The sequence below is a fragment of the Lingula anatina genome, chromosome 3, assembly GCF_051362555.1.
Source record: "Lingula anatina isolate TDL-2025a chromosome 3, LinAna3.0, whole genome shotgun sequence".
NCBI lineage: Eukaryota > Metazoa > Brachiopoda > Lingulata > Lingulida > Lingulidae > Lingula > Lingula anatina.
In genome coordinates this window covers 21,229,021-21,254,230 of record NC_141769.1, presented here as the reverse complement: position 1 = coordinate 21,254,230, position 25,210 = coordinate 21,229,021, and the positions used below count along the sequence as shown (strand labels likewise).

The 25,210-nt window shown below is 38.3% G+C and overlaps 1 protein-coding gene and 1 long non-coding RNA gene across 7 annotated transcripts; one reads left to right on the top strand and one right to left on the bottom strand.

The window, feature by feature from the left end:
• The first annotated feature begins 3,812 nt into the window (after window positions 1–3,812).
• Window positions 3,813–11,026, top strand: LOC106172673 (uncharacterized). Of its 2 annotated transcripts, XR_015333488.1 has the most exons (3): window positions 3,813–4,005; window positions 4,288–10,620; window positions 10,902–11,026. XR_015333488.1 is itself a non-coding variant. In XM_087009017.1 (2 exons), the coding sequence occupies exon 2, from the start codon at window positions 4,502–4,504 to the stop codon at window positions 10,001–10,003; it is 5,502 nt and encodes a 1,833-aa protein (XP_086865143.1). In that variant the 5' UTR covers window positions 3,813–4,005; window positions 4,288–4,501; the 3' UTR covers window positions 10,004–10,893. The 2 variants fall into 2 exon arrangements, 1 of the variants encoding a protein (XP_086865143.1); XM_087009017.1 differs by lacking the exon at window positions 10,902–11,026 and having other exon boundaries at window positions 4,288–10,893.
• Window positions 11,027–12,773: 1,747 nt separating this feature from the next.
• Window positions 12,774–16,230, bottom strand: LOC106160182 (uncharacterized). 5 transcript variants are annotated; one of them, XR_015333608.1, is made up of 3 exons: window positions 16,088–16,230; window positions 15,750–15,834; window positions 12,774–15,043 (listed from the first exon to the last, which is right to left on the bottom strand). It is a non-coding gene; the product is annotated as an uncharacterized LOC106160182 (long non-coding RNA). The 5 variants fall into 5 exon arrangements; XR_015333605.1 differs by having other exon boundaries at window positions 16,065–16,164; XR_015333606.1 differs by having other exon boundaries at window positions 15,746–15,834; window positions 16,065–16,156.
• Window positions 16,231–25,210: the final 8,980 nt, after the last annotated feature.

Sequence of the window (25,210 nt, the reverse complement as noted above, 5' to 3'; positions counted from 1 at the left end):
CCACAGTTTATAAAACTTTATTCATATTTCACTGAAAATGTGCGTCAAAAATCACTGAACCACCGGGTATAATGACTTTCTTTCACGAATAACGGAGAGTAAAAAGTGCCATGTACGAGTCACAGGAATGGGGTGCTTCACGCTAAATAAAATGAACGTTTCACGCATCTTGGGAAGTAAATAATGGCTTTCAAGGGTAAGGAAAATACCCAATGGAAGCCTCGTATGAGGCTGTGATAACTAACGTACGAACAATACTGCCAAAATGTTTCAATCACCTTTGCGAAAGAAACTTCAGCTACAACTACCTACTCTTAGAATATTACTTTTGCAAGGTTGAAGATGTTACCCCCCTCCCAAGCATCAAATTTAACTACCAGCCCAGACGCGGGTACCAGCCCAGGGGTAGCGGCGTCTGATCTACCAGTGAATTCAGGATCATTCGGTGCCCAGTCTGGTAGTTGGCTAGGCCTAGTATAGTATATGTTAGATTCACGACATTAACTCTTAAACTAAAATAGGTTTCCAACACTATCCATGAATTATTACTCGAATAACATCTTTATTCCCCCAGTCCAGGCTAACGTTGGCTTCACTAACACAACTGGGTGGTTTTTGCGGAGGCCGTCACAATCATGGTTGAGACAGCGTCATAAACCAGACACCGCAGCCTGTGGCACATTTTTCTTATGAACAAAGATTGTTCACTTAAAATAATCTTCACAGTGGCAGATAGATTAGCTAAAAAAGGGGAATGAAAAAGAGTTAAAGGCCAAAACGAGTAAAGTAGATTTAGCAAAGACGTGTAAAAATAATCACTTTGTTTAAAAGCAGGAGATGCCAGGCCTTATAAACGGATTCTAGGCGTTAACTAACCCTACCCGCAGATCTTTTAGCTCTAACACCCATCTATACCACATAATCCGCGAATTAACCAGCACACCGTATATGTATTTACCACCGCGCTCTTCCATTTGGTTTCAAATACAACAAAACCAGCCTTCAGTGTGTGTGTGTGTGAGTGTGTGTGTGCGTGTATGCTGTAACACACTTTTTATCATAGTCGTAAACTCTCCTGACACATCTACTGACACTCTGCCACCCCCCCCCCCCCGGGCCAAGCACCGACCAATCTGCGTCCTAGGTGCAGTTACAGTTTGCTTGAGTCCATCATATTACTAAATTTTTCATCTACCCATCAGTACAAGTGATGGCCTTTAATTTTAAGTTTAAATAGCATGTCATCACTGCCCATTACTTATTGCGTCAGTGAAATTTCATTTTCCTATACAAATATCTCATACATATTAGACACGTGGCCTTTAACGAGCACACCCTAATGCTAAATGTGTGTAAATTTGGTGACATTTGGTGATGTCATTTTAATTTAATAAACATTTCTTTTCCCCTGTGAAAATCACAACATTTTATGCACTTCCATTTTAAATGGCTTCCTTAATTTACCCCTCTAGTACAGCCTTAGTAGACTGTTTTCATGTCAGTGTTTCCACCATGTGTCATATATCTGTCTGTACACATGACAGCATTTCTGCCTTGTCACTGGTGTACAGCATGTTCTCAGAAAAAATCTTCCTCCTTTAGAAGTCCAAATAAACCGGAGTGACGGGAAAAGTACGTTACATACACCTGTACATACACTGTAGATTCATGTGTGGACATACGTAGATGTCATATACAGCTACATGTAGTATGTTGATATCATAATGTGATAGGTACTTATTGCAACAGAGACGATCATATTTTCCTCCAGGTGGCGTTATAGTACTGCCCAGTACTGTTCAGATAAAAGCAGTGGACCATTTTATAATCGCCATTGACCTACATAATATTATTTCATTTAGGCTGTTTTCTTCTGGTTTCTTTTTGAAATATATTTAACACAAATGCACTATATATATATATATATATATATATGCATTTTGATTTTAGTAACTTTTAAATCAAGTTTTGCTTGTCAGATAAGGGTGAGAGTTGGACAGAAAAGCTTTAGCCCCTACCAGATCAGAAGTTTATTGACAATCGCCCTACATCCGGGCATGACCAAATACAAATACAAGAAGTAATCCGCAGAGTGATTACCATATACAGTTTGATATACATTAAATAATGTCTATACTAAAGCAGGGAAAGTACATGTACTACTCAATAAAGATCAATATAGGGATAATTAAAAAAAAAAGGAAAAAACTGATTCAACTAGAATAGGCTACACTAAACCTTATATTAAACTAACTATTATTTAGGGGGATATGAAAACTGCATCGTCAGTTAATCTAGGTTTTATTCAGCATGGATGCAATTTTCATATCCCTAGCTTTAAAACAATCATAAAGAAAATTAGTTGTGCATTTTGCAATATCAAAATCATTACATTGCAGTACGGTAATAAAAAGGTCACTGATGGACTCAGGGGCTGCACTGCCCAGTGGTTAAGGAATATGGCTCTTAGTGGAGCATAAGAGGGGCATATCATCATAAAATGGAACTCATCTTCAACTGACCCCATGTTGCACACCGTGCATAGCCTTTTCTCTATGGGTATTTTAGGATTCATGTGTCTCCCCTTTTCAATTGCCAAATTGTGGGCACTTATCCTGAATTTGCAATGTAGATTTGGGTTTGTGGATTAACTGTGTGTATATTTCTGTTTTAAAATCTTTTTTGAAGGTACTGTAGGTACGTAATTTTTTACCCTCCGTGTTCAGGGATGCTAGGTGAGCTTTAAAGGCCGAACTATAAGAGATTTGGATAAGCGGTTTTATTATGGAAGAGAGTGCGGTCATGGATATTTTAAAAGGGTCCTCCCAAATGTCAGGGCGTCCAATGAGCGCCAGTGTATTTTTAATGCCGGTTGACCAGGTTGAGGTGTTAAGTCTGTTTAAATTTTCATTTTCGTTAAGTGCATGAGTAACTAAGGAGGTGATGTCATGGTGCTTTTTATATTGGAGGCTGTGCCAGTATTTGAGGGCCAGTGTGTAGGCAGTGGTCAGTATTGGGAAGCTGCCCAGTTCTCCGCGGACAGCATGTGAGGGAGATTTTCGGTTAACACCTAGGATAGTTTTGCAGGCCTTGAGATGTAAGGTTTCAATGGAAAGTTTGTCACAAATTAGGAAGTAGCTGTCTTTACTTGAGTTTTTGACAAAGTATGGTGCCCAAACTTCAGAGCCATAAACCTACCCCATAAAGCAAATTGAACCTACTCTGGGAAGAGTTGTTACACCTTACGTGATCAGGCCTGAGGGAGTGGATGCGAGGCGATCTGGAAACTAAGTATACGAATATTTATGTTTCAACCAATTCGGTTTAACGTTTCAATGTATCAGTGTCAGGGATTTAATATTTCACTTATTTGTAAATAATTTTATAAGACGTAATGTGACGCGTGCATGCATAAAAATGGTTTGGCCATTCCCCAGTGTTTCCCCCACAACATTTTGCTTCCTCCATTACTTCACCTTATCACGTCCTCTGGAAATGAAAACTATTTGAAATTCGTTAGTAGAAAAAGTATCGTCAGTTGAAGACGTACCAGGGGTATATTTACAAGAAGCAGACAAAAAAGGGGAAATGCTGTGGAATCTCCCATTTAAATTCCTATTTACTGACATGTAAATATTTGTAGTAAGCGGTTGGAGGTCGAAATAAAAAGAGCATAACAGACAGTAGGTACACTGTATAAGTATTACACTTCCATTTCCAATTTCGGCGCGATTTAACTAGTCCAGTTGTACTGTTTCAAACCGTTGAATATAGTTTGAATTATAGCTACACTGTACAGATTTTTGTGTGACGGGAGTGTAAAGGACATAACCTGTCACCCCTACCATATAGTATAGTCCACACACCCCTATTAATAATAGGCACTGCCACTTACCACTTAGCATGAGTAGTTGATTAGACAGACAGCTTAGGTGCAAGCAGTTGAGTTTATGCAGACATCCAAGAAGATAGAAATTTGTCATACAAAAAGAGGACAAAAAAATTGTAAGTTTCATGTACTTTGCTTTTAACAACTGTCATTGTTACTATCAAATTCATATTGAGTGAAAATTAGTTTTAGGTAAATACATTGTGGTATTTAAAAGTCTCAGTAAAATTTGGGTGTGGACTCGTGGATAATTCAAAAGAAGTCATTTTTCTTTATTATTTAATGTATTCACTTTATTAATATTTATTTATCTGTTTGTTTCTTTATTTCTATATATAATGTGCTCTAGGTTTTTTGTCAGTTATTTAAGCATTTTTTTTCTTTTATTTTGTTTACAGATTTGAACCATACACACATGAGTATCGTCACACAAGTTTGTGTAAAGAGACAATAAACTAACCGTATGAGTACAAATACAGTCTTCTCTTTTGTATTGAAGTGTCACCCGTCACATTTCAAGTTCAAATAATTTTTTACTGCGTCACCTGACTGTGTATTCAAGTCAAGTCAACAAAGAACTCAGCTTACGTCACACCTTTACGTCACACCAGTATGTCGACAAAGAAGACAAAGGAGTCAACCCCAAAACCTGAAAGTGAGTCCAAACACCCTGTGAGAGACAGCAGTGCTGCAGAGCAAATAAATGAACTGGAGAAAGCCATAGCCCGTAGTCATGTTAGCAGCAGGAAAACCAAAGTATCAGTCAGCAGTGAGAGGGCCAGGTTAGCAGCAAGAAGAAAACTATTAGAAGTAGAGGCAGCAGCAATGAAGGCACAGCAGCAGCTAGAAAAGGAGGAGATGGAAATCAAGTTAAAACGGGAATTGGAAGATTTGCAGATGAGACAGAGGAAGGCAAGTTTACGTTTAGAGGCAGACATTTCTATCACAGCAGCAGAAGAGGAAGCATTAGAACAAAAGGCACCAGACAGTTTACTCTCTGCACGCCACAGTAACCAGAGTATTAGTGATGACCTCACCAGTGAAAACCTTGCTGAACATGATGCTGTTCAACCAAGTTCCCAGAAAGAAGTAAGTGCATGGGTTGAAAGTGTTAAGCCAGAGGAGTGTGTACCTAGTGCCATTCAGATACAGCAGAGATTAATGGACATTGCACTCTTACCTAAAACAGAGATGAGCAGTTTTGATGGCAACCCACTGAAATATTGGTCTTTCATACGTACATTTGATAGTGTGGTAGAAAAAGAAACTATTGACTCTGCTTCAAAACTTTTGAGGTTAGTTCAGTATTGTTCTGGAAAAGCAAAGAAAGTTATTGAATGTTGCTTAGCTATGGAGCCAGCCCTGGGGTATAAGAGAGCAAGAGACTTGCTTAAGCAGAGGTTTGGAAACTCTTTTCTTATATCTGAAGCTTGGATAAAGAAAGTATCCGAAGGGCCGTACATAAAACCCAATGATAAGATGGCATTAAGAGACTTTTCTGATGATTTACAAGTATGTCTAGAAACTTTGAAGGCAAGTGATCATCTCCAAGAAATCAACACCCAGTCAGCACTTGTTAGAATAGTAGCAAAGTTACCAGCTTATCTTCAGTCCAGATGGAGGAAGCAGGTCTTAGGGATACGCAGACAGGACAGACAACCCACTATAGAGGACCTCTCACAGTTTGTCCAGGATGCAGCTGATGAAGCAAATGACCCAGTTTATGGTAACCCCTTTGATCAACAGAAAACAGTTCAGAAAAGCAGACCAAATAGAGGTCAAGACAGGAGCTCCAGTTACAGTGCTACAACATCCAGTTTCCAGCCGCAGCAGACCACATCTAGGCCAGAGGCTGATATGATTTGTCCCCAGTGCAGTGGCCGTCATTCTCTTTTTGGTTGTGATATATTCAAAGGCATGAAGGTTGAGGATCGCTTCAAATTCGTACGTTCAAACAGGCTGTGTTACAATTGTCTTAACCCTGGTCATGTTGCACAGAAATGCGGTTTAAAAAGAGTCTGTTCAGTTCCAAACTGCGGAAAAAGACACACAAAATTTCTCCACATGCCAGTGCCAGGTTTCCAAAGAGGAGTCGCAACTAACACACCACAGAGCACCTCTAACACAACCCAAGGTAGCAGTGGTTACATAGGTCAAGAATCCCATCCAAGCAACATGATGAGCCATAGCAGAGTTGTTTTACCCATAGTTCCTGTGACAGTCAGAGGAGTCGACTCGCCAATTGAGGTAACAACATATGCTCTTCTTGATAGTGGATCTACTCATTCATTTTGCTCCGTCGAACTATGTAGAAGGCTACAGATTAGAAGCACCACCAGCACCACTATGTCATTAACCACACTTGAAAGGGCCAACAGTAAAGCGGAGACTTCTGTGGTGAGCTTGGAAGTCAAACAAGTTGGAGGAAGTGATAAAGTGTTACTACCACGTGTATTCACCAGAACACAGCTGCCAATCAACATAGAACACATGGCAACACCCACAGACATAAGGCAGTGGTCACACCTAAAGGATCTACAATTACCGCCTGTAGATGTTAAGGATGTTACTATGCTAATTGGTCAAGACAATCCTACAGTTCTATTGCCACATGAAGTACGACATGGTTGTTTGAATGAGCCGTATGCAGTAAAAACTATACTGGGATGGGCGATAAGTGGACCAATGCCAATGGACAACTGCCAAGCCAGGACAAAAGAGCCTAAAGTGACATCAAACTTTCTAACATTAGAAGATCAGGTCGCAAAATTTTGGAAAGTTGAAGACATAGATGATCTTACTGATGAGAAGGCCATGTCATACAACGATAAGAAGACACTAAGTATGTGGGAAGAAACCTTGCAGCAGAATGAAGATCGTCATTATGAAGTTTCTATTCCATTCAGAAAAAGACCACCAACATTGTCCAATAATCTTCAGATAGCCCAGCAGCGACTAGGAAATCTGCAGAAAAAGTTGACAAAAGACCCAGTTTTGAAGCAAAACTATTGCCGCTACATGAAAGATCTGTTAGAATGTGGATATGCAGAGAAAACACCTTTCTCAACTGAACAAAATGACATGCCTACTTGGTATTTACCTCACCATTCAGTGATAAATCCCAGAAAACCAGAGAAAACAAGAGTTGTATTTGACTGCTCAGCAAAATACAAAGGGACTTCCTTGAATGAACAAGTATACCAGGGGCCGGATCTAACTAACAGTCTACTAGGAGTCTTACTTAGATTCAGAGAAGAGCCAGTGGCAATAATGGCAGACATACAGTCCATGTTCCATCAAGTAAAAGTTCCCCCCAGTGAGAGAAGTGTGTTGAGTTTTTTATGGTGGCCAAATGGAGACTTGTCTCAACCAGCTGTAGACCACAGAATGACAGTACATTTATTTGGTGGTACATGGTGTCCGAGCATTTGTAGTTTCGTCCTCAGACATACAGCTGAAGTGAACCAGACTGGTTGTGATGAATCAGTTGTGGAAACGGTCAAGAAGAATTTCTACGTAGACGATTGCCTAAAAACACTACCAGACGTGGAAACTGCAGTGAAGTTTATTCCCCAGTTATGCGAGTTGCTAGAATCTGGAGGGTTTAAACTAACTAAGTGGATGAGCAACAAACATGAAGTCTTGGAATCTATCCCAGTCCAAGAGAGAGCCAAAGGTGTTGAAGTCAACCTCAGTCAACAAGCGTTACCTACAGAGAGAGCTCTAGGTGTTTATTGGAATGTTGAAGAGGATGTTTTTTGTTACAAGATTGCTCTTAAAGAGAAACCTTTGACCAGAAGAGGTATTTTGAGTATGGTCAGCAGCATATTTGATCCCTTAGGTTTTGCCAGTCCATGTATCTTGCAGGCAAAGAAGATCCTACAAGAGTTAACCAGACAGAAATTACAGTGGGATGAACCAATACCAGACCAGGAGAGAGAGAAGTGGTTGGAATGGCACAGTAACCTAAAAAGGCTCGAAGAAATGAAGATCAATAGATGTGTGAAATTCTCAGTTGACACAGACATAGTTGATCATTCTTTACATTTCTTTTCTGATGCATCAGAAACAGCATATGGAACAGTAGCATATCTTCGCACCGTCTGCAAAGATAGAGTACATTGTTGTTTATTGATGGCCAAATCAAGACTAGCACCAATCAAGAAAGTGACAATACCAAGACTAGAGTTAATGGCAGCGACATTATCAGTGAAATTAAACCACGTGATACTCAAGCACATTGACTTCAGAGTTTCAGAGTCTGTTTTTTGGACAGATAGTGCAACAGTACTGAGATACATAACCAATGAAGACAATCGGTACAAGACCTTCGTGGCCAATCGAGTGGCAGTAATCAGAGAAGGCTCACAGCCGAACCAGTGGCACTATGTGGATTCCAAAAGCAACCCAGCGGATGACATTTCAAGGGGACAAACAGCAGACCAACTTCTCCATAACAAGAGATGGAAAGAAGGACCAAGTTTCCTACGGAAAAATGAAGAGCAGTGGCCAAGTTTACCAGGTGACACATTACATGCAGACAACGACATGGCTCTGGAAGTGAAAGTCACCTCACATGTGACTCAGGCTCAGAGATCAGAAGACACGGCTGTTGACAAGATATTTCATAGGCAGTCTTCGTGGTATAGACTAAAAAGAGATGTAGCTTGGTGGTTACGTTTCAAAAACTGGCTAAAAGCTAAAGTACAGGTCAATGCAAGTTGTGACAGTGGATCACTTACTGTTGATGAGTTACAAAGAGCCAGTATTGAAATCATCAAATATGTACAGAGACAAGCATTCAGCGAAGAAATAGCAGCACTCAAGAAATCAGACCCTACCAATGCCAAATTGAGACATAAAAATCTGCATCGTCTCGACCCTCAGCTGTCAGAAGACGGTGTACTTGTAGTAGGAGGAAGATTGACTCAAGCTCCAATACCACATGACGCCAGACATCAAATGATATTACCAAGACATCACATAGCTGATTTGCTGATCCGACAGTTCCACATTGATTCAGGTCACTCAGGTAGAGAATATGTTTTATCAATGACAAGGGAACAATTTTGGATATTAGGAGCAAGAACAGCTATTCGCAGAGTAATTAATGATTGCTTCACATGTAGAAAAAGACAATCTCCCTGTAGCACACAGAAGATGGCCAATTTGCCTGCCAGCAGAGTCACACCTGGAAACCCGCCATTCACATACACAGGAGTCGACTACTTTGGACCATTCCACGTTAAACAAGGCAGAAAACTTGTGAAGCGATATGGGTGCATTTTCACTTGTTTAACCATCAGGGCTATTCACATTGAGATAGCACATTCACTGGATACCAGTTCATTCATTAATGCATTACAGAGGTTCATCAGTCGACGGGGCATGCCCAAGGAGATCAGTTCAGACAATGGCACAAACTTCACAGGTGCAGATAGGGAGCTGAAAGAAGCAGTACAGGGATGGAACCAAACAAAACTAGGTGAATTTTTCAGACAGAGAGAGATTAAGTGGAACTTTAACCCACCAGCAGCCTCACATATGGGTGGATCATGGGAAAGACAGATCAGGACAATTCGTAAGGTATTAAGTGGAGTCATGAGAGAGCAGACCTTAGATGACGAAGGACTCTCTACACTTATGTGCACAGTGGAAAGCATAGTGAACAGTCGACCACTAACATATGTCTCAGATGATCCCAGAGATCCAGAACCGCTATCACCCAATCATTTGCTCCTTTTACGTTCAGGACCAACACTTCCACCTGGTAGATTTCAGAAGGAAGATATGTACAGTCGTAAAAGATGGCGTCACATACAGTACCTTGCTGATTTATTTTGGAAACGTTGGGTGAGAGAATATTTGCCATTATTACAAAGCAGACAAAAGTGGATGACTGTAAAACGTGATTTACAGATTGGTGATGTTGTTTTAATTGCAGACAACAACACTCCAAGAAACATGTGGCAAATTGCGACAGTCATTAAAACTTTTGAAGGGAGAGATGGACATGTTAGATCTGCAGAAGTACAAACTGTCAACACAACTTTGATGAGGCCCATAACCAAGTTGTGCTTATTGGAAGAGGTCTCAGAATACAGAACTGTATGATTTATAGACTAAGAGACTTAAGAGACTGTTTCGTTACTTTTGTTTTATTATGGACAGTTCAGAGACTATGATAACATATGTTAATTGAATTTCAGTTATTATTCATTTTATGTTAAAGTCAGAGACTGTTATAACAATGGATTTCATTCATGGAAAAGGATATTCATGGAGGACATTTAAGAAATGGAAAGAGATCAATGAGGACAATAATTCATGGAGGTTACCATGAAGGACATTTGATTAAGTGACAATAATTAAACAGTGGACTGTATTTAAGATTGACATTTAAGGAGTATGGTTAACTTTAGATGTACCATATAACTGATATGTTTATATTATAAAATGTACTTCATACATAGAATTAAGTTCTGTCCTTTAGAAGTATATTAGGTAAATGTTCAATTTATAATCTCACATTTAAGGGGCCGGTGTAAAGGACATAACCTGTCACCCCTACCATATAGTATAGTCCACACACCCCTATTAATAATAGGCACTGCCACTTACCACTTAGCATGAGTAGTTGATTAGACAGACAGCTTAGGTGCAAGCAGTTGAGTTTATGCAGACATCCAAGAAGATAGAAATTTGTCATACAAAAAGAGGACAAAAAAATTGTAAGTTTCATGTACTTTGCTTTTAACAACTGTCATTGTTACTATCAAATTCATATTGAGTGAAAATTAGTTTTAGGTAAATACATTGTGGTATTTAAAAGTCTCAGTAAAATTTGGGTGTGGACTCGTGGATAATTCAAAAGAAGTCATTTTTCTTTATTATTTAATGTATTCACTTTATTAATATTTATTTATCTGTTTGTTTCTTTATTTCTATATATAATGTGCTCTAGGTTTTTTGTCAGTTATTTAAGCATTTTTTTCTTTTATTTTGTTTACAGATTTGAACCATACACACATGAGTATCGTCACACAAGTTTGTGTAAAGAGACAATAAACTAACCGTATGAGTACAAATACAGTCTTCTCTTTTGTATTGAAGTGTCACCCGTCACAGGGAGCTTTAAAAATTGTGGGTTCACTGGCCAACAATGTCAACCCTTCAAGGCATAAGGGGAGAACTGATAGCGCAAAATACTGTTTCAAACAAATGTTAATCGTTCTGTCGATACCTTTAGAATAAAGCATTGGGAACTAGAAACGTGGCATGTTTAAGACTCAGGCCTACCCAACTACCAGACTCGGCACCGAATGATCCTGAATTCACCTGTAGATCAGACCACACTAACCGTACCCTGAACAAATTTTGAGTGGTGATGCAATGCTTTTAAACCCCGCTGAGAATCGTCGCTATCACATCGCGTACTAGGCAAGAGCGGTGTCGCGTCTGATACTGTGTAATGCGATCTGACACACACCTTGAAAACGGGTAGTGTGGTCTGATCTACCGGTGAATTCAGGATCATTCGGTGCCGAGTCTGGTAGTTGGGTAGGCCTGAGACTGCGTGGTCGTCAGATACAGGTTTGGTTTATTTCAGTAAAGATACCTGCCCCTTATGCCTTTCAACGTGCTCTTTTCTCGTAAGACCTTCAAGTTCGCCGCCGTGGCCTTTGTTAAATGGTACTACAATAATGATTACCCTCTACCAGGGCCACAGATTGATTCTTCACGTTTGATTCACACGTTTTCACAGATATGTCTCTAGTTAAACAATGGGTCTTTTCTGTCCTGCGTCAGAGAAAAGTGCACATGAATCAGCGGCCCTGGGAGATTGTTGGTTATTATACACGCGACCAAGAAAGTTCGGAAACGTAAAATTGTTTTTCAGTAATTAAAAAAAATGTAATGTGTTGGGAAAATCGTGTGTTGATAAAGATTAACAAATGGTGGGTTCATTATCCAACAATATTTGGTTAAAATATTTACCGTAACTAAATCTGGTTATTTTATAACTATTCAAAATAACGATGTTTCCGAACTTTTTTGGCGAAAGTACCAGCAAGGTAACGAGTGGTGACTTGGCGTAACGTTGTCGTGCGAATAAAACATGCACAAATATGGAAACTTTAGATCGTCGGGATCATCGTTTTTTTTTTTTTTTTTTTGTTTTTTTTTTTTGTTTTTTTTTTTTTTCATAAGACAAAAGTGAATGTTTTGAAAGGTCATTTGGAAGTTACAACAATTTACTGATATATTTTCCCGACAGCGATTTTCATGATATGTTCCTTTTTCAACGTTTTATGCTATGGTAATAATAAATCAAATAAATCATGTAAATATTAAAATAGCCACAAGTTATTGATCTTATTAGGCAGTGACGCACACATTTTGTGTAATAATTGATAAACTGCTTTATATCTCTTTAATCACTGTCAATTTCTCAAATTTGTTCTGAATTTTTTTTAATATTTGTAAATATTGATAACACCAATCCATAAACGAGTAATTAAGTTGACCGTTTATTGGTGAAATGTAATATATTTGTTGCATATGTTACACCTTTGAGATATAACTATGTCTTACATGCATGTCTTACGGATATTCAAAGTGATTAAGTAGTGATTTAAGTGTTCTTAAACTTGGTAGTTTTACAATAAAATGCTTAATTAATACGTGGTTGTTTGGCACTAAATAAAGACTTTCCAAGTATACAAAATGTCTTAGTTATTTCTTTGACGGTTGCGTTTCTCAGCGGCAATCTGGGGTTGGGCTTCAAACTTGTCTTACATTTCTAAAATTTCTTTAATGTATTGGGATTTTTTAGAAATTTACTTTGGTTACTACAATAATTTCATTGACTCCAAAATCCAAGTAATTTCAAAGAAGTTTTATACAAAACAAAATATATGATGTTACGTTTTTTCTGTTGATAGCAGTCATTACAATAGCGTCAAATTTCTAAAAAAAATTCTATAAATCATGCTTTTACAAAAAAATACTAGAAGTCTACCAGATAGTAGACTAACACATATGAAGGATTTTATGCACTTTGGAAATTGCTGCTCAAACAACAAATTCTATTTATTTATATAAAAGAAAATTTCGACATAATTCTTACCAAAACAAAATTCACATAAAAATTGATCAGGATTAGTAGATACATTGAAATCATATCGTACTTGTCAAACTTTGTTCAAAGTTGACGTTAATAATTGATTACTAATTCCATTGAGGAGCAAAGTGTCCAATTTCAGTGGTGTGAATGATATCGAAATTTCAAAATGCATATATGACATAGGCGTCTTCCCCTTACGTGCACTCGCACTTATGCACACCTTGTTCTATGCCGTCGTAGTGATTCTCGCACAGAAAGAGGTAGACAAAAATAGTCATTTTTAAGAATCGAGTGTTTTACGTTATTTTGTTTTCATTTCATTACATCCTTAATATTGGTAGGTTAATGGCACGACTTTGAGCGAAAACTTAAATTTGCACACATGCGAATCAAGAAACGGCATAAAGACATGGTTAATTTACAAGCTTATTCTAGTCATAACAATTTAAGAAAAATATGCAAACAAAACTGAAAAGATTACGCAAAAAAACTTAAGAGTCAATAATTCATAAATGCTAATACCCTTACTCTGGTCTCCGGTGTTCAGTTATAAAGAAACAATTGGCAAAAATACCCCCAACAATGCTGGAATGGCATCTAATAAGACCTTTTCCTCTCAATCACCTCTCGACCAAAGAAATATCAATTAATAAAGCACTTCGAACAAAGAACATAGACCCCCCCCCCAACTTTTTGCGCCGGCTGAAGCAATCAATTTAAATTGCATGATGAATTTTCTAAATTAAAAATGTAAAGGTTATGATAAATGTCAGTCTTACATAGATATTTTTATGCATATAAACACGGAAGTTTTTCAGGAGACCATTTACATTTTGATATTGGCAAAAAGTCGAACAACACACAAATGGACTCGTGCAATACTGATAAATTTGGGTGGCCCTAAGAAGGGGCAGTATTTATCACGTGGGTAACATGTATTCCCCTACTGCAATAACGAATGCGCAGTTATTTCGTGAAAATCCCCATTTCTCCCCTGGTTCCATTTTCTTAACATTGTTTTAGACCCCTCCCAGCACAGTACATGTGTATCTGTCACTGATCAGACAATATCAAAACGCCGAAACCAAAGTAAGTTCATTTTTAACATATGCGTCACAAACGTATATCCACAATTTAAAAAAGGATCGTTTCTTATACATGGGCAATTCTGGAATCACGTGGACAAATTTTATCTTTTTCATAACGCTATAATTCCCAAAGCATTATAACTTGAAGTACAGTGTTTGCAAGTTAAATAAACAACTTGTTCTTTTCTCAAACTTAACGGTCAATATATGTAACCGTTTGTTTCTCAAAAGTTTCATGTAATAAAGTTGAGATATTTTTCTTCTTGAAATTTCTCAAATTCAATTCAATTCAAAATAAATATTTAAAATATCCTCAAATGCACAGCTAAGTGGCTGATTGAAGATTTGCCCACAGAAAAATTTTACCTTCAACTAGAAGGAACAGGAACAGTATTCTACCTAAATTCGCCTTATAATAATAATAACTATCATTTTTGTTTTAATCCATCACTATCAGCAAATACTTTTTGAATTAAAATTATTTTCTTAAAGGTGAACTCCAAAAAGTGCCGTATTTTTGTTTGAGAACTGATGGGTACCTCCCCCTGACACAATAATAAATATACATAATAAATAAAATACCTTAAAACGATATGAGCTGATAGAGTACTGTACTACAATTTAGAAACAAATCTATAATGTATAGCCAGCGACATGCAAGGTCGACGATATCCATTTCTTTCTTTTTCTCTGATCAGAAGTTTCATTAAAAAATTCTTGCTGCGTGCAACAATTATTTTGATACTCGTTTTATGCAGAATATTATTATCCAAGGCAAAGATTACATTTCACACCAAATGTCAATTCTGCAAATAAGCCACAAGACAAACTTCAACAAGGGAGACAATCTTGGAATGGGCGCAAGCGATGTCCAAGATGAATCTGATGTCTTTGATCGGCGATGCATCCAATCACCCGGTAAACAGCAGTAGGGAGCCACTGAAATAAACGAAGAAAATCACATTCATGACACGGTTTGATGAAGCAGTATGTATATCTTTACAGCATGCTATTTTGGAACACATGCGATTATGTTAACAAAACACTATTGTGCCATTCCTATTCTTTTCTACTGTGTGCACACTGTTTAATGACAACATACTTCTTTGCATTCATATGTAAGATGCGGTATGAAAGGACCAGTCTCCCGGATTATGGAGATATTTACGAAAATGAAAGTCAGTGAATGAACACATTTGGCAGATGGGTCCAATTAGTATAAAATTGACAGGATCTTAAAAAAGACATTATCTAGGCACGTTTTGACTGTCCAAGCCACGTTTTTCAGGCGGAGGGGGCGAGAATACGAGGATACATTAGCTGGATTTCGTCTAGTTTCGTGCCATGTACAATATTTTTGCGCTTTTGATTTGTTCTTGTTCCTGTTTTGATTAGTTATTTTGTGATGGAGAAGAGATACTTCTTAAAGGGAGGGACACCGTAGCCCCGTTCACCACCCCCACCCCTCCCCTCCTTAAATTGTCCCGTCGTTTCCAGGAATGTAATGACACAATAGTTCAACATCTTATTAATGAATGTGCATTTGTCTGTATGAAGTTTACTTTTATAAACCAGATATTTTGATACTTTGAAGACATGTCAATGACCTTGACAATAAAACAATAAGGAGAATGCAGATACCTGCCCAGTCGTCTTGTTGAGGACTTGTTCACACCTTTGGACAGCTGCAATAAGCCCCTCACTTCCTCATTGGCAAGTGCGTTCCTTCCCTGAAATTACAGAAAATAAATCATTCAAACTTTGAGCTAATTTTGAAATTCTAATGGAGAGTGTATTGGACATAATAATGTTCCCATAGTCATAAGAACTAAAATGTCCCTGTGCGAAACGCATCATCTGGGCAATTGTCATCAACACAAAATACACAACGTTATCTTATCTCATCTATACAATACTACGGCAATTTCCTGTCATTTTCTGTGCTAAATTTGTGGCCTACATGTGGAAATTGCAGCAACGTACCAAGTTCCTCTGTCTTCTCCATCTTCTACTGACCTTGGTCCTACCTGAACACCTCTCACCGAAATGCTCACCTGTATTACATAATAATGCACAGGTCACCCGCTTTTTAAACGCAAGTTTCGATTTAAAATATTTTTTTGTTATTTGATATGGCGCTAGGGGTCCTAATCCCGCGATGGTGATTTAGGCTTTCTACCATCATAATGGCAAAAATAATAACAACTTACCAACCATTAAGTTTGATATCAAATAATTTGGCTATGTTTCACCTCCCCCCCCCCCGTTTTTTCGTTTACCCGATTTGTATAGAACGTTAAAATTAGTGACAGTGTTCATTTAGGACCTAGAGTGAGTACAGCTTAGTTAACTAGAGCTGTCACAGCTAGGATTGACTTAACAGATGTGTTTTATAAAGTACATAAAAAACTAATACTGACTCAGACTAGGTGTAAATGTTCTCACCTCCCTCGGGAGGATACAGCCCAGAGAGGGTACCAATGAGGGGGGGGGGGTGTGATTACAATTCACAGTAATCACAGTAAATAAAAGTTAATTCAAATTTCACTGAAAATGCGCGTCAAAAATCACGAATCACCGGGTATAACGACTTTCTTTCACGAATAACGGAGAAAAAAATCCGCCTGTACGAGTCACAGGAATGGGGTGCCTCACGCTAAATAAACTGAGCGTTTCTCGAATCTTGGGAAGTAAATAGTGGCTTTCACAGGTAAGGAAAATACCCAGTGGCAGCCTCGTATGGGGCTGTGAAAACTAGCGTGCGGACAATACTGCCAAATGTTTCAATTACCTTTGTGAACGAAACTTCAGATTCAACTACCTACTCTTAGAAGATCACTTTTACAAAGTTGAAGATATTACCCCCCCCCCCCCCCCCCCCCCCATGCATTAAATTAAACTACCTGTCCAAAACGCCTGAAAAACGCATGTTCTCAGTCTGTACCAGTATTTCAGAGTAAGGTCGTATTTTCTGAAAGGGAACTTTCAAAATTTATATGATCAAATTACATGTTTTTATGGAGCTTAGTATATATTTGGGCGCAAATGTCTCCGTATGTTTATTTTTCACACAGCAAAAGCTACTTACTGAAGAATGAAGTAACATTTGAGAGCTAGCAACGCTGTCAATGTTTACGGTAATCCGTATCCAAATTCAAGGTCGCGGGGGTAATTATAATGATTTTAATAATTAATAACAGATTCTAGTTTTTATTTATTTATTTATAAAAAATAGTTATTGAGGGTAAAACATAGTAAACTATAAAAGCACTCAGAGAGCGCAGACCTCCGCCAAGGCAGCAAAGTCTCCATCCAATGCCGTTTAACCCCTAAATTTCTAATATTTTTGATTATTGATTATTGATTGATTATTGATCCGGATCACCACCAATCACCCTAATCATCTGTTCCTTGGCCCACTTCTGACAGTTCCTGAAAATTTCATCAAAATCGGTCCATAACTTTTTGAGTTATATGATGACAGACAGACAGACAGACAGACAGACAGGGGTGAAAACATAGCCCCCTTGGCGGCGGTAATTGAATATTTGTCTTCCCCATGGCCCTCAGGTAATGGTAATTGATGTTTAATTACAAGAAATAATTTTAATTGATTAAAATTAAATAAGGTGCCACCGTTAGATAGGTGGCATTTTCAAAAGCAGACTCTAGTCTAATTATTCTATCGGCACGTGCACTTACAGGTACTTATAGTTATGGGGAAGTATCGGGTCCCGTTATCTATCAAGACGTATGTGTCGAGACGTACGAGTACGTCAGGACTGGTATTGGTAGGAATTGAGACTTAATGGAGCTGGATGGTAACAAAGGTAACAAAAGTGTTGTGATAGACAGGTACCAATCAAACTCATATGGTTTAATTCAATTTTGACGGAGGCTATCAAAAGCACACGACTTTGATTGACAGTTTTATAAACAAACGTCAATCACAATCATAATGCAGTTGATAAATACAGTTGTCGAACATGTAAAGTTCCAGCTTCCTTCACCGTTTGATTGACAACGTGCCAATCAAATCATTCAGTTTTGACAGATCCCGTCAAGTAATAACAGCTTGATTGACGTCAAACTTCAATGCAGAGACAAAAAATTCCCATCTGAGGTTTTGGTCGTCTTAATCCATTCCTTTAGGTCAAATTATAAAAATTCCCATTTCTAAAGCTCAGTTTTTACCCATTATTGTATCTTATTTGTCATTTTTCCCGTACCGTGTTTTGCTGTGCATGGGAAGTTGCGTGCGTACCTCACATCGCTCAACCGTTCAGCAGTTTCTCTCCTACAAAGTTGCCAATTTTTTTCAGTCTTATCACTGGTGCATACATTCAAATTATCGACACATAGAAGGAATGACAGTAAATAAAAATATGCTTTATGAAGTTTCAAAAATTTTCAAACTTAGTAAGTACTGCTAAATTTATTACTGAAAATTGTTGTTTATTACTTTCATCTATATGACTTTATTCTTTTTCCTGTCACAAAAGACAGTCTTTCAAGAATACATCTGTAAAGTTCTATTTTGTTCCTGTTATTTGAAAGCATTTCCCCTGAGGAAATGTAATCTCCTTCCTCTTTTTCGGAAAATCTTTTTAAAAAATTTAAAGAAGTTTCACTATGCATTCATTCCGGAATTTATTCAAGTAATGTTGTCTTGAAGATGACACCTAGCTAATCCACCCCATATTTTCCTCCCTATTATTTTTTTTCTAAGTGTTTGAAAATCCAAGACTCTTTTTGCTTACTTCTTGTCGATCGGTGAATATTAATTAGAACCTTACAACTCACCAATTTTGCATCTTGATTCTCTCTCTGTCTCTTTTCTTCTATCTTTCTCTTAAAAACTCATTTGGGGGTTAGGGACAATAATCTAACCAAACCGAAATGGTGCATACCGTAACCTGCTGAGTTGCGTTCGATGTTAATACTTAATTAAAAAAAAAAAGCCACACTGTATATTCATCAGGGGCGGATCCAGGATTATTTTAAGGGGGGGGGGGTCCGGTTTTCAGGACTTACAGGCCGCGGATGCTTTGGCGTGGGACTCGGGGCCCGCCGTAAAAATTTGGTATTTTAGAGGGCGAACGGTGCCTTTCGGTACTGTTTAGAACTATGTTTCAGTAAGTCAAAATTCCAATTTCAAGTGGGGACCATTGGTGTGATTTTTTTTTCAGAAATCGAAGGGAGGTCACGACCCCCTGACACCCCCCTTAAAAGCGCCGCTGTTCTTAAACAGCATTTTTACTTGATATTCTTATTAGATTATATTTTTCCATATCATTTCAGATATAAAAAAAATAATAATACAATAAATAGATATGTGCTTGGCACTTTAGATCAGTCGAGTGTGACTCATTATATAAGATATTAATTACATTAAGAAGAGTTCGATGAGTTCGATTTTAGTTTTCATCATCAAAATCAAGATCTGATTGCAAAAAATTTTCCGCATGCTGATGCAAATATCCCAGCGGATAACCAAGATTCCAGCAATCTCGAAGTTGTAGGTGATGAACAGACTCTCCACATCAAACCCGTCACCTCTGCCGATGCAAGCACAACCCGTAACAATGTAAATATTTTTGTTGGTAATGTGTCCCCTGTAAATGATGTTGATGATATGGTAGCTCATGTTTCAAGCATGTGGATCGACGGGGTTTCCTGGAGACTGCTGTCTGAGAAGTACGGTAAAAATCTTTCGTCATTAAGATACCAGCAGTGTATAAAAAGCTTGTTTTGAACACTGACAACTGGAATGGCAATATAAAAATCCAGACCTTTCGTAACAATAATGCAACAAGACCCCCACCCTCACACGAAGGGATAACCGTAAGCACCCAAACGTAAGGTCCGGGAGGCATGGCGGTGACTCTCACGAAGCCACTACTCCAACGGGCAACGTAATTCACCCGACACCTACCACCGCTATTTAGGAGAGAACAACAGGAGACGGTCCGACGAGTGGGAGACGACACACCGATACACCTACGACAACGGAAGGGACTACGACAAATATAAGGAGAGATCACATAGGTACGAATCTCACGGGAGACAGCAATCCTCACGATATGCGAGAAACTATTTCTACTAAAAGTAATGTTGGGTCACAAAATATACAACAGATTATTGTCGAGAGTTTTAACTGTAAGGTCCTGAAGAGCTCAGTTGATTACTTACAAGATAGGTTAGAGTCTTGTGACATACTATGCCTATCTAAAACTTGGCTAAGGCCACATGATATCTCTCTCCTCCCCGAGATTTTACACGTAACTCCAGGTACATTCAAAACTTATGGGAAAAGTGCTATGGGAGAGCTAGACTTTCCTTACTCTGGCCGACCATTTGGTGGTGTATCTTTAATCGCGAGACAGATGTCAAACGTTACGATAAGTGAACTGGTAGTTGATAGTAATAAAATATGTGCTATTGGAGTTTTTGATTCCACCGGTAATATAGTTCTAGTAGCGGCATCGGTTTATATGCCATGCTTTGAATGTGGTAATGGGACTAGTACAGAGGAGTATATAGATACCATCGCCTGCCTTCATTCTCTAATAGAAACATATGCATCATCTGCGCCCACTGCGCTCTGTGGTGACTTTAATGCCCAGCTGCCCACAGATAAGGACGTGCTTACGATGGTACAAGGACAAACGCTTTAATGACCACAGTGGTATATTACACGACTTCATCCTGGAAAATTGTCTTACACCTGCGGACTTGCTTTTGACCCAAGCGCTTAAAGGGGAATACAACTTTCTGGGGTACTAAATTGAATAAAATCCGCCCCCCCCCCCCTCTTCTCTCTAGATCTGCCCATCACGTTTTACCCACTGTAAGCGTAAGCCTAATTTTGGGGGGTAATTATCCTGTGGTGACGTCATTGCCTGAACTCTCTGACATGTGAAGACGCACTGTTTATTTGAACACCTACCCCTCCGTTTGTGTATTAAGATGATGATTAATGGATCCACGACCCCCGTGACCGGCGTAGCCAAACACCATACCCTCAATTGGAACAATGGCTCTAATAATGCAGCAAATTGTCAGATAGTAAATGAAAAAATTGTACAGTTGCCTGTAAAGTTGCAGGCGTTTGAATCGCTACAGCCTGATAAAATATGTAAAGGTCCACTGAAGGCAAGTGATAAACTTACTCATTTACATATTATGTTTATATAATCAGTCATCATTATCATTCACTTTGCTTCAGTCTTGCATGAATATTTATCATTCTCTGTATAACTAAGTATGCCTGGGGCAAATGCATATCTGACAAGTAGAAACTACTGCACATGGACATAATAGGAGATTATGTCCATGTACTGCATTACAATTAGTATTTTTAAAAATCAGTTGCTGCCACTGTGGCATGCAGATAGATTCCCTGGAGATAATGTGTCATGAATGCTTGGACCTAATAGAGGGACTTCAGACTTGGAACTGAATATGTGAGTTAGTGGTTATATCCCCTCTCCCAGGCATCAGTGACAAGCGAAATATTAGAAGAACCTGGGTAAGGAGGAACATGGACCCCTACATAATGGCGAGCTCGATCAGGGTCACCTCGGGGGAGGCATATAGCTATGGAGCCAACTTTGAAGATGAGTATGTGTATGAAGATGATGACTGGGATTCTGAAAAGGACTATAACATTAACGGCAGACTGGTAGAAAGCCTATCTAAGCTAGCCGACTTGTTACAGAGACAATATGGCTGTTTGGACCAGCAAAATAATGACATTTCTGCAGAGTCTGAAATGAAACCAGAAGGAAAAGTCGAGAAGTGAAGGGAACTTCAAAACAAGATGTCGAAGAGTGTCCATGGGATTATGTTTTAATGTTTTATAAATGTATGGGTGTACTTTAAAGGACACATAAGACCTACAAATTTTGAGGAAATTTACTTTACTTGGCCTAGCAAGTGCAGATCAGAACGATAACAGTAGGTCTGGCAAGGTTGGATATTGATTTTTGAATGTTGTATATTTATTAAAGCTCTTATTTTTTCTCCTTTAGGTAAGGCGATCGAGCCTGATTCCGGAAAACCACAGCCCAAGCTGATTTATTCAACTTGATCTAGCAAGTGCGGATCAGGAGGGTGGTCAGCTTGTGTCTTAATGTAGTTGTAAAATGATCAAATATTTATGAAATTGTATTTTATAATGTATGTTATATTAATAATTCCATTTTTTTCCCTTTAGATGAGAAGCCTGACTATCTACAGATGCTTATGTAAGGGTTGGATTAACCACAATTTATGTTTAATAGATATCAGTTTTTTTGTCGGGATCTGTTGCAATCTTTTGTATGGGTTTTGGTGGCAAGAGTCTCTTTCAGCAACAAGGTCTGCGACACTGCGACCCTGGATCAGCGTCGAGCTCTACGTTACGTGCCGACCCTGGAAGGAAAGGCTCCCACATCCACACCCCAACGACCCCGAAACGGACCGGGGATTGAACGTTATGGAATCGGTGAAAAGGTTGAAAAGTGCATAATAGAGAGAAGAGTCGAGTAGTCCGGCGACTAATCCGGCTACTCTGCCAGGTTTGGCTGGTAGAGGTTGGGTGAACTGGACACCCGAACAGAATGAAAAACAAAATCTGTTGAAGATCTACAGATCATTCCAGAGTTTTGTATAAAGATATGTTATAACTGAACTATCGGATAATGATGTGTTTAAAGCAGAATTTAATGATTTGTCTAAACAGAGTATTGTATAAATGACGTGATATTTGGGAAAAATGCTTAAAAACAATTAATGATTTGGCTATTATTGTAATTGTATATAAATATATATACAGGTATATATTTGATTAAATATCTCTTAAAGATAAAATCTCCAATGTTAATTTTAGAAGTATGAAATTAGGTAAAATTAGGAGTTAATATCATAATAATTATTATTGTTGATGTAGTAATGGTATGTGATAGGAATATGATATATATTAACTCTGAAAACAATGTAAAATTTGTTCAAAGGATACATTTATACATACGGATCAAGCATCCCAAATTAAAATTTGGCATAACTGTTTAGATGGCTTTATTGAGTTTAATGAAAAGGATTTTTATATTCCGGGAACTTTTATTGTTCACGTTGATATAATTTTAAAAATAATGTACCATTATTTTTTATAAAGAGGGGAAGGCGTGTGGAATCCTGCACTAATTCCACATTGTGTCTTCATAGTTAATCAACGTGTTATTATATAATTTGCGTCTGTCCTGCATACATAAATAGTATTTTCGGTAGAGGCCCATAGGTAGGCCTATTCCTTAGGCAGATGCATATCACCTGTTAATATTGCACAACAATTAGTATGTAAATAAGTAGCAGCCACATGTAAACATAGATTCCATGTAGATAATCTGTATATAACTTGAAGCTTGTCCATAATAAAGACACTTTTGATCTGAGATTGAAGATGTGAGGTTGTTCTGTTATGCTTCTCTGTGCACGTAAAGTGAAAGACTGAGTCGAATCTGGAGTCATGTCGGAGCCCATAGATTAGTTAATTCGTTAATGGAAATTGACACACTGAAATTCAGTACAGTTATAAATTAAAGTTAAAGTCATTTTAGACGGTTCACAACAAATAGAGAACGAGATCAACGGTACCCTGACCGGCCTAAGCAACATTGTCCGTGAAGCAGATGGAGAGGCTGGATGCTCAGTACACCATAAATCTTAACTCAAGCGTCGAGTCAGCTGCGAGAAAAGAAAAAGCTCTGGTGGCATATATGGACGTCAAATGGCCGCCCTCGGAAAGGCGTAATTTATGACTGTTATAAAAATAATAAACAATTGTTCAGAAGCTTCTGTCGTTCGTATTGAAAAAAAAAACACAATTAACTCTGAAATTAATTAAATGAATAATCTATTTTATGCCAGGAACAAAAATAGGCTGTGGAAAAAGCTTAGGAGGAGGGACTCTGTAAAGTGCCGAATTTTATAAAGGGATTGTGACGGACAGTGACAAATCGTTACTTGGTTCTCAAACCAATGTAACAGTTACTACTCAACAAGTTATGGATAGCATAAGTCGCCTGAAAAGAAATTGTTCTCCAGGCATCGATGGCGTAACAGCCGAACATATCGCCTTTGCTAAAAGCGACGTGTTATGCGATCTTTTCGCTTGTGTTTTTACTGCTATTGTTCGTTACAATATTGTCCCGGTCACCTTTGCGGAGGGGGTGTTAATCCCCATACTCTAAAAGCCTGGTCTAGGTGTACAGTTATATCTTTAACAAACCGTCTTTTCCATTATTCGTGTTATAGAAGTATCTCTTTTGTTACTATGACATAAATGTTATGACTTGCAATAACAAGCTGTCAAAATAAGCTTTTCTATTGATATGCAACATAATGTTTCGAAAATATCTCGGTCGTTAAAAAAGATAGACCTCCTGACCTATATACTTAATGAAAACGTTTAAGGTCGGAAAGTCTGAAATCTGAATGATTTGAAACGGTCAACTGTCCAGATAGATGTTGGGGAGAATGAAATGCTGGGGATTCATAAAACTGGTGTAGAGCCGCATTTTGCAACCGGTTCCAAAATGTGTTCAGTTGCAAAATGCCAAAGAAAATCGTGAAAACGAATTTTTCAACCGGAACGCATTTTGAAATCAGAATTTTTTCTTAGTTAATAAAAAGTGTGAAGTTCTATAGAGGTAGAATTGGAATGAGGACGGGGTTGTCTCGGCTAGGTACGCTTATAATTGGTCAAGCTTTCCCTGGGGTGGACCTTTTATTATATACATGCATAATCCATTTCACATTGTTACTTCCTAAACCATCATAGTTAGGAACTTGATACGTCGGGGATTAATAAACCTATCATTATAGGGATTTGCAAAGGCTCTTCGGAATTTAATTGTGACTTGGGGTGTGGTCAACCCTGGGGGTGGTCTATTTTTACATCTGTGTCTGTACATATTGCCATCACCTGCGTCTGTCGTCGCCGTCGCCGATGCCGATGCCGGCGCCGTGCACTTTCCTTGTAAACACGATAAGTGGAGGGCAGTTTTACTTTTTGGCTTTATATTTACAGAGCTGATGAATATTCATAAAACTCAGGTCAAGTTC